General features: G+C 44.5%; 2 protein-coding genes across 10 annotated transcripts in view; one reads left to right on the top strand and one right to left on the bottom strand.

The window, feature by feature from the left end:
* Positions 1-8329, top strand: part of RNF34 (ring finger protein 34) — a 13276-nt gene extending 4947 nt beyond the window's left edge. Inside the window, exons 1-6 of one of the 3 annotated variants that reach the window (XM_017734801.1) lie at positions 51-189; positions 2670-2888; positions 4209-4598; positions 4924-4977; positions 5205-5406; positions 6478-8329. In XM_017734801.1, the coding sequence (XP_017590290.1) occupies positions 2685-2888; positions 4209-4598; positions 4924-4977; positions 5205-5406; positions 6478-6665 (1038 nt within the window). In that variant the 5' untranslated portion in view covers positions 51-189; positions 2670-2684 and the 3' untranslated portion in view covers positions 6666-8329. Of the gene's footprint in view, positions 1-50; positions 190-246; positions 270-2669; positions 2889-4208; positions 4599-4923; positions 4978-5204; positions 5407-6477 lie in introns of those variants that run through there. The other 2 variants (XM_008634046.2, XM_017734799.1) reach the window with 2 other exon arrangements.
* A 239-nt stretch (positions 8330-8568) lies between these two features.
* Positions 8569-9946, bottom strand: part of KDM2B (lysine demethylase 2B) — a 114076-nt gene continuing 112698 nt past the window's right edge. For all 7 annotated transcript variants that reach the window (XM_017734795.1, XM_008634048.2, XM_017734794.1 and 4 more), the window contains one exon: positions 8569-9821. In XM_017734795.1, coding sequence (XP_017590284.1) covers positions 9640-9821 — 182 coding nt within the window. In that variant the 3' untranslated portion in view covers positions 8569-9639. The remainder of the gene's footprint in view (positions 9822-9946) is intronic.

Below are 9946 nucleotides of genomic sequence, written 5' to 3' on the forward strand. Positions count from 1 at the left end.
CGTCGCGCCCGGGGCTGTTGTGCCGTCCCGGAAAAGCTCTGCTTGGTCTAAGGGTGGGTGTAAAGAGGAAGTTTCGGTTAAAATGATTAAAAGTAAATCCCTCGCGCCGCTCTCCTGTCGTTCTGCGGCTTTGGTAGCACACCCAGCTTGCACAGGCGTGGCAGGAGCAGCAGGTGAAATCCTCATCAGGTAACTAAACACCCTTAAAGCGAAAAGCAACAGCAGAGAAGTTGGAACGCAGCATTTTGCTCCTGTGAGATGCACATAAGGTATGGGGAGGGAAGATACCGATGGCAGCTTGTCCATGGCAGTGGAGACTGATAGTTTTGGTGCAGAAATTGGAATTGTTTTGATTAACTCTCAAGAGAGGGATTTTTTTTGTTTTAGCGTGTTTAATTTGCGTGTTGTGTTGGTGCTTTTCAGCACGGTGTCATTTCTTTTACCGAGCAATATGGAGAGCCTAGACACTGTAATTCAGTTATCAGTTCATGACCTGAGGGCATAGAAGGAATCCACAGGTGATGTAGGTTAAGGAGAAAATTAATGCCCACTTAGCCCTACCTTTCACCTTAAGTGAGTGGTTGGCAGCAAGATAAAGATATCAACAGCATTCTTGTGTCCAAAATGGGTGACAAAAAGTTCCTAAAAATACGTATGTTTGCTGTTGACAGTGATGTCTGAACAGTTGTTACAGGCTCTGGAATAAAATAAGTCTAAGAAGCAGGTGTTAAACTCTCAGGCCGGGGTTGTGGTATCAAATGTCACGTCCTTTTAGTCATTGTGTGTCCTGCTGCTGCTGTGACCCCCTAAACAGGCCATAGCTGTGTAATAAAGGAAGATGAATTTTGAAAGATCCTTTTGGTTAATGATTTTATTTTTCCGTTATGCATATGAGGCTGTTTTGAAATCTTGTAGATACATAATTAGCTCTTCAGTTTTGAAGAATAGGTGATGAATGAGAGGAATGGTTGTGCTACAGCTTTCCCTAAAGATGAGAGAAAGTATTTTTCAGAAGCTCCAAGTTTTAAAACTCGGAGCTCTGTTGGATTGACATTGGTTTTCAGGATGTATTTCTGGAAAGTTAATTCCTCTTGCCTAATAAGCTAGGATAATTATGTTTTGTCCAGGAGAAATTAATATTGATGAGTTTCCACAGTGTTTATAATGGAGGAGTGTAAAACAAGCCTTAGTTTGAGGCTGGGATGTGAGCTGTGTGAGGGAAGGGCCGCTGGAGTTCATCCTGAGGAGGCTGAGGAAGATGTCCTGTGCGTGGGGTGTCCAGGGCACAGAGGGTTCTTGTTACACCATGATAATTCTGCTGTTGAAATACCCATAATGACGAGTGGATTTAACAGATGAGAGGATTTAATTAGAATGTATGTTTGATGTTGTAACTAAAGCTCTTGTTCTTACCTTTTGTGCTCTGTGGTTTGAACGGAGAAGTTCTGGCCTATCCCCAGTTATTCTGGCATTAAGTTCCCAAAAATGTAAGAGGATTGTGTTCAGTTCAGGGAAAATGTGCAACTTCATCTAGAAATTAGTGTAGCTACTACAGGAATTAAAGCACCACGTTACAGAGCTGAAGTGTGTGTTCTGGTTGGTTGGGGTTTTACAGTAAGAATTACAAGTCTCAAAAGCAATTATTTTCTGTCTTGGTGCTTTGGGGAAAAAAAAAAAAAAAGATGCTGTCCTGGAATGAAAAAGAGAACTGCTGTTAAAGAAAAAAGTGGGAAAAAATTTAAAGGAAGTTGTACCTGTCAGCTTCCTTTCAGGGAGAACCTGATGTGATTGTGTTTGCCCCTCCTGTTTTTTTTCTAGCAGGTCTCAGGGAGCCACCTGACAGTGATTAAACTTGTGACTTGCCCAACTTGGAGTCCAAATTCCACCTTCAAGTAGACTGTGCACTTTTGATAGAGAATCCAGTGCTAAGGGTTTCCAAGGATAAAAAGTAGCACTTTGTTTATGTGTTCAGAATTTTTTGCAGTGTTTTAAGACTGTGACTCAAAACTGAATTCCAATCAATAGAAAGTAAGTTCATTTAGATTTATTTTAACTTTTGTTAAACATTTTGTAAGGCAACAAAACAAGGAGGTTCAGGGAGGTCTTGAACAAACATTTCCTTCTCAGTGAAACCAGACTGTAATTATCTTCTAATGAAGATTGGTTTTCAAGTTTGAAAACCAGGAATGTTATTTCAGAGAGAGTTTTGTTGTGAGTCATACCAGAGCTGGATGAGTTCTGGAGCAGATCCTGCAGGGACAGTTCTGCATTAATCATGAGAAGTTGCAGTTTCTGCCTGTCACCATTTCGGGGTTTGCCCCTCACCTACAATGGGCTGTCAGTCACTCCTTCCTTGCTCTGATGTTGCATCACTCCTCAAATTCCTGACTCTTTTTGTGGGGAATTCTCTAGAAAAGGAGTTGTGAGTGTGAGCTCCCTGTGCCTGCGTTGGCCTTTCAGAGGCAAATCTTTCCCACTTTGGATTTCAGCTGGGAGTGGAGCTGGTCTCTCACAGCCGTGAGCGTGCTGGAATCCTGGAGCTCCGGGAATTTGCACCACATGCTCCTGGGATGATGACAGATGGAGTGAAGTAGCTCCTCAGCAGCAAGGCACATCTGATGTGGGCTTTGAGATACTGATTCTCTGCGTTTGCTTTGTGATGTTTTCAGGCGGGAGCTACTTCCATGTGGGCTTCCTGCTGCGGGTTGCTGAATGAAGTCATGGGTACAGGAGCAGTCCGTGGCCAGCAGGCTGGCTTTGGGGGAGGTGCTGGCCCATTCAGGTTTACACCAAGCACAGACTTCTCAGCATATCCAGCTCCTGCTGCAGCCGGCACGAACATCGTCTGCAAAGCCTGTGGACTTTCCTTTTCAGTTTTTAGGAAAAAAGTGAGTATATTTCTTATTGCACAGTATTTTTACCCCTATGAACGCATCTGTGGCATGCTGAGAGATGAGTGTGTGTTTCTCAGAAACCTGAGGCAGATACAGGCAGGGAGGGAGGAAGTGCCTTATTCTGAAGTCACAGGAAATTACTGTCAGCCAGGATTAGAAGTTAATAAGTCTGATGTTCATTAGTCAGTGACATGTTGGATCTGGGCTGGCCTGAAAATTAATGGACTCTGATTTGTAAGATACGTATTAGCTTCAGAATCTTAAACAGTAAAGCAAATCTGGTTTTGAAGATGGCATCAAACAGTGGTTGAGTACTGGAGTGAACAAACTGGGTGATGGAAAAGTTAAAAACTCACAAACTCCAGCTTCTTTCTGGAAGTTCTCATGCAGTTCTGGTTGTTTCCTAACCAGCTTTCGCTCTGCTCAGTGCTGTTGTGCTCCAACAGCCTCTTCCTTCCTTAGGAGGCAGGTTGGTGAGTTAATGCAGATAAAATTGAGATTGTTAATATTATATTATTTCTGTGTATCATAACTGTTCAGGATTGTTCTTTTCTCCTGCCAGTGACCTAATCCTCTGCAGCTCTTTCAGATGATCATGAAACCTCTTCCCTCAGTTTGTGTGTTGTTTTCCCCTTATGTGTCCTATTCACATGGCAAGGCTTTGTTGAATTAAGTGTTGTGTAAGGACATAGCTGAAGCCAATATTAATTTACTGTAATCCTGAAAACCTTGAGGAGTTTGGGTTTGTTCAGCAGCTGGAATGCTGACAGTCTTGTCTATTCCAGCTTTTGTGTATTGTGAGTCTTTTGAACAAAGCTTTCTTCAGAAGTGACATCTGGGCTTTTGGGAGTGTGTCCCTCCCATGTGATTCCTCACATTCGAGCCCTACTTTGAGTTCTTGGAATCAGTTGAGGAAGCAGTAGGTTCTGTAAAGTTTGGGGTTATACTGTTACACATGTGAAAGGAGCAGTGACAGTATGTTCAAAAGTATTTTAACAGACCATGACATTGGTTTTAGTTTTGTTTGTTGTCTAATCTACAACTTGAATACTTTATTCATCTGTTTATTCATAGTATTTTTTACTAAAACCACAAATCAGCTTCAGTAGTGTCAAAAGAGTGAGGGACTCTCTTGGGACACCTGCAAAACTGTTTGACAGGGCAGTTTGCTGGACTTAAATCTTAAAAATGATGTCTGTCACAACTGACAGTGGAAGAAGTAACAGTAAATTCTGTAGCCTGGAGAAGGAGAGAGCAGGGCCTGGATTTGTTTCCTGTGATGCACAGCTGAATGGTTCCCTCCTCTCCCCTCAGCACGTGTGTTGTGACTGCAAGAAGGATTTTTGCTCCGTTTGCTCAGTCTTACAAGAGAATCTCAGGAGATGTTCCACTTGTCACTTGCTGCAAGAAACGGCCTTCCAGCGCCCTCAGCTAATGAGATTGAAAGTGAAGGATCTGCGTCAGTATCTGATCCTCAGAAACATCCCCACGGACACCTGCAGAGAGAAGGAAGACCTGGTGGACCTGGTGCTGTGCCACCATGGGTTGGGGTCGGAGGAGGACATGGACGCTGGCAGCTTGCGTTCGTCACGGTCACAGACTTCGGGCTTTTTTACCCATCCTTTTTCCACGTCTGTATCCATGTCAAATCCAGGAGAACTTGCCAACAGAAGAGGAAGCACAGGAAGTGGGACACCTTCACAGGTACAGTGATTAACAAGTTTTATGCAATAGTATTACTTTATATCTTTTTTTTTAATAGTTCTGTCTCGATTTAAAATAAAACACCAATTGGTACAGTTTGGAGGGGCAGGAAAAATGCCTTTTGTATCCTGCCCCTGAAAGCTGGAGATAATTAGCAAAGATTCCTAGTTCAGGTCAGAGGTGACTTAAACCTGGACTGATGAGTAGCAATTGGAACGTCAAAATGTCATTTCATTGTCACCTGTGATCACCTTGGTAGGAAGGAAAGTGTTTTATAAGGGAATAACATGGTTTTTTATCCTGATGAGTTTCATTTTGTACACAGGGACAAATGGAAACATCTGTAAACAATGAAGAAGAAGAAAGTGCAGAAGAGCAGGTGAGATGAACTATCCAAAGAATAGATTTTTGGCATGTGACACCATAAAGTCTTTTAGATCTCTGCCAACATTTGGCCTCATGCTCTGGGTTCTTCCAGAGTTTGCTGTGTCGAGCAATGAATGTCTGCACACACTAGCTTCAAAAAGAATTAAACTTTAGCCAAGCTGCTGCAGCTTCGTGTGCTCCAGCTCTGGTGCTCAACACCACACAACTGATGTGTTTCAGACCCTGGGGCTGTCCAGGAAGCGAGCGAGGGCATCCCTGTCCGATATTTCCAGTCTGGAAGACATCGAAGGGTTGAGTGTCCGGCAGCTGAAGGAAATACTCGCCTGTAATTTTGTCAACTACTCAGGATGCTGTGAAAAATGGGAACTTGTGGAAAAAGTGAGCAGACTATACAGAGAGAATGAGGAGAACCACAAGACACGTAGGTTTATACTTTATTTCCGCTTTCTTACAACTACTGGGTTCCTGGTTTCCAGTTTCTGGTTTGGTTCTGCCAGTGGAAGAACTCGGTATCTGAGCTTGGTCTGCTCTGCTGGAACACCTGGAAAATGGGTTTTAACAATGCAAGGTGCCCCTAGAGTAGCTGAACAGTAGTGATTAAACAAAGCTTTCCAGGACTGTGCTGGGTTTTTGAGACTTTCTTCCAAAGCTTGGAGAGCTCAGCTTTCATGGTGAAGGTAAAATTGCACAACTGAGAACTGGTTCCTCAGAGAACTGAAACTTGGCACCTCCATGTGCTTTGCTGGGTTTCACAGGACATTAGCCACAGCTGTGCTGTAGCCATGCGGATCAGGGCACTTCAGGTCTGTTACTGCAGAATTAAAATCTACAGTGACAAAAGTCCAAGTGTTTTGGTCTCAGTTCACATGTTCATGATAAATTTTGTGGTTCTGTGGCTACTGCTCAGTGGCTGTTGTTCTACCCTCTACTCCATGCAGCAGTTGGAATCTTTCACTTGTGTAATTTGTCCTCAGACCAATTCCTGCTCACACAAAACTTGGGAAGAAAACTTTAATGTTTATTTTTTTCACCACGGTCTAATGGCATGTTCAGGTATTGATGGGGATGTTGACTATTTGCAATGAAAATTGACAGGTTTTATTCAGTTCTGCCACCTTTATGGCCTACTTAAGGCTTCCACTTCTTAGTCTGTTTTATTATTATTGTGTTTAATCTTCTGAGGAAAGCGTTCTGCCAAACAGTGAGCTCCAAGATGAAAAACCAACATGCTCCGAATCTTAATCCAGCACATTATTTCACAGACATTACATTGTGAATTGAAAATAGTTTCTGGGTTTAAAGAATGAAGCTAAATATTGGATGTTCACTTGAGAGGCTTTCTAGTTCTTATTTCTTTGCTTATTTTTGGAGGAATACCGATTAATTTGTAGCTGGGGGTTAAAAAAGCTCATGTGAGGGGATGGGGCTGGGCTGGAACTGCCCTGGTTCTGCAGGCCCCAGAGCTGTGACCTCCCTCTCTGTTGGTTTCCAGAGGGGGAGAAGATGCAGCTGAACGAGGACGATGAGAACCTGTGCCGGATCTGCATGGACGCCGTGATCGACTGCGTGCTGCTGGAGTGCGGCCACATGGTCACCTGCACCAAGTGTGGCAAGAGGATGAGCGAGTGCCCCATCTGCCGCCAGTACGTCGTGCGGGCCGTGCACGTCTTCAAATCCTAACCCAGCCCTGCCCCGAGTCCCCCGGGCAGGATTCCTGTGGCCAGGAGTGCTGGGCCCTGGGGTGCACGGCAGCGTTGTAGTTCTTGGTTAAACTCGGCCTTTTCGACATCAAGATGTAGAAGAAGTTGGTGAAAGGTTTTTCAAGCAGCTCCTGCAGTGCGGGGCTGGGCAGGTCCAGGTGCTGCCTGTGCGTGCAGCAGCAGCGCTGCCCCACTGACCTTACAGCCCCACAGATTGTTGGAGTCAAACTGTTTACAGCAGTTCTTGCTCTCTTCTGAAGAATCTCACCTGTCCTTACGCATTCAGCACTTGGCAAGTGGTCAGCAAACACCTCTGCTTGAGCCTATTAGCCTGTGGTGTTCTCTAGTGCATTAGAAGCAATGAATATATCAGTTGATTATTCAGCTTTTCCCTAACGATAGAATGTATCTGTTCCGACAGCGTGGCTGCGGTGCCGGTGTCGGACACGGCTTAGGAAGCACTGCCATGAACTGTTCCCACACAGAAGCCCTTAAGCAATCTTGCTTGATGCTGATTGCTCCCTCTGAATGTCTGTCATGACACGTGTGCTGTCTTGGCTGTTCTCTGTCAGTGTATGCAACACTCCATCACTTTGCAGGGCTCAGGGGCTGCAGCGGGCTCTGCCTGGTGGGCTCCAAAAACCAGTTACTAAGTGGTTTTTAGTTTAGGAATAAACTATTTTTTTAAGAAGGGGTATTACAGTAAACCATATTAGCGTGGTCCTTAATCCACTCATGCCTGTTGTAACTATTAATCTGTGATGATTGTACTCCATGTGCCGACAGCCTGATGTTACTGTGAATCCTGATCAGGGGCACCACCTCCTTGCTGCTAACATGGAATGTATGGTGTTACTAACCTTAACTGGGGAGGGGGAGGCAGGAGCAGGGACAGCAAACAGTTTTTGTTTAAAACCTCCTGTTCACAGACTTTCACCCACAGCCAAGTCACCCAAACCAGCTTCCCAGGGGCTGCTGAGGGCCCTGTTATTGCTGCCAGCCCTTGGCCCCGGGTCAGGCTGGGCTTTGTGCCGTGAGCTGCGGTACAAGTCCTCTTGGAGCAGGAATTGTTATGGTCCTTTGAGGACGTCTGTGAGCAACGATCTGCGGAAAGGAGCAGCAAGAGTAGCTCGTGTCGGGGGCGAAAACAGGATCCCTGGGGCCAAGCATGGCCATGACTGGGATTGGTGAAGTTCACTGTAAAAAAAAGGTGAGGAAGGACCATGTGTGTCCAGTTATTCTTTAAGCAGAGTTGATTAACAAAGTTACTGTTTCTCCTTTGATTTCCCATGTGGCAGCAAAGTTCCAGAGCCAAGGCTGTGCTTGGCTGAGGGTGCAGGACCTGAGAGCTGGCACCTGTGCTGCACTGGCACCTGCTCTTGTTCTGTGAAGGGTTAGGCTGGTGTGGAAGAGAGAAAGTAGCTCCTCCTCACACAGGACACAGCTCCTAGCTTGACTGGGTATTTTTCAGAAGGGAGCAAACCTCTCAATGGCTTTATTTTTTAGAAGTAACTTTTTAATGGTACTTAATTCCTGGAGTCTGTCCAGAGGGGAGGCTAATGAAGACAGACATGCCCTCGCTGTTGTTTCCATGCTGCTCATTAGCCACTCAAACTTAATAAAGATGGGTGATGGGCTCTCTCAGCCTCTGTCTCTTTTCTTACCCAGCCCTGGGAGTGCTGGGGATTACTCAGCTCCAACTTTAATGTTCTCAAGCTGTCAGTGCTCCTCCAGCCTGAGCTGGGCAGATAGATGCCTGCTGGAGGAATGGAGATGTGGATGTAACAATGCACTGGAAAATGCTCAGAGCCACGGGCCAGAGCCCAAGCACTCCCTGCAGCCACTCCCCCTCAGCCCTGACAGAAACGCACAGAGGCAGCGCCTGTTTTTGTACAATTGTTTATACAAATTCAACAAAGGTAAAACTGCATCAGGAAGGTCTACGAAAACAACACCGTACAACAATGGCACTTATGAATGCAGAATTTTACAATCAGGAAATAACCATGTTATAAACCTTAAATGAGAACTCAACTCACACTTCAAAGAAAGAGAGACTACGTTTGACCATTTATTCTACTGCTGGACTCACTGTATAAATTAATTTTATATTGAGTACAAGAGCTCATGCTACAGAGTGAAACCCTCCTATGTGCAAAAGCTGAAATTGGAATTCTTTTAAAATTTTGAGAAAAAGGTGATTTCTATACAGATAAAAGTGTTTTACTTCAACTATAATTTACACCTTATTTCCACAACATGCTTATGTCACTTCTGAAGTATACAAAGCAGGATATAAACTTCCATTAAAACATGCTTTAAGTTGAAAGTATGAACCTACTTTTCCTGACCTGGGCACGTTTGTAGATAGATACTGTCTACGAAGTATAGGTTAAGTTCTCGCCTACCATAAGTAAAGATAAAAATTGGCAATCAAAACCGAAACACTGGTAATGCATTCAAACATTGCATAAATAATTTTTAAACAATTTTTGTACAAAAATAGTTCTGCATAATGTAAGATGTAACAAAACAAAACGTGTTAAGAAGGCAGAAATGCAGTGCGTGGTCCACTTGAATGACACCAACTTTTTTTTTTCTTAAGAAATGAAAAGCAGAAATCAAATTTACACTACCAAGCACATGCTGTGGTACTTTAAATAACAGTATTTCTTGGAGCTCAGTCCTCTTCCAGGGTGTGAACAATTATCATCAGTAACAGTCGCCTTATGAATTTGCATAAGAGCCAGTGCAGGACATCCCAGGTGGACTGAATTAGTGGCACAAGTTGAAATTCTTAACATGGGTAGTTTCACGTTGTTCTCTCCTCAACAAGAGTTGTAAAATCCAATCGCGGCATTTTCTGATATTCCAAGTTCCCAATTGAAAATAAAATCCCTACGTGTTCTTAGTCCCTTCCCCCCCTCGCCCCAGTATTTACACGAGTCCTTTAACTAACTCAGTTTTTGCAGAAGTTTTTCTTCCACCTGCCCGAACTGGACGCTTACGGACATCTCCGCTATGAACTGCTCGCAGCCCTCCTTCGTCACTTGCTTGCAGTACCTCAGGTCGATCTGGCAGATGTTCCCACAACGTTTGAAGTAAGACAGGCACTGATCAGTGACCTTATTGCAGTCTGGGGAGAGCAGAGGGGAGGAACTGAACATTGCTTTGTTCTCCAGCACCAGGAGGGTTTATCCCGACCTTGGCCAGTCCCTTCTGCCCCTCCTGTGGTGCCGGCAGAGGAATCCCCCGCCAGCT

This window comes from Corvus brachyrhynchos, unplaced genomic scaffold, assembly GCF_000691975.1.
Source record: "Corvus brachyrhynchos isolate BGI_N302 unplaced genomic scaffold, ASM69197v1 scaffold114, whole genome shotgun sequence".
Classification (NCBI taxonomy): Eukaryota; Metazoa; Chordata; class Aves; order Passeriformes; family Corvidae; genus Corvus; species Corvus brachyrhynchos.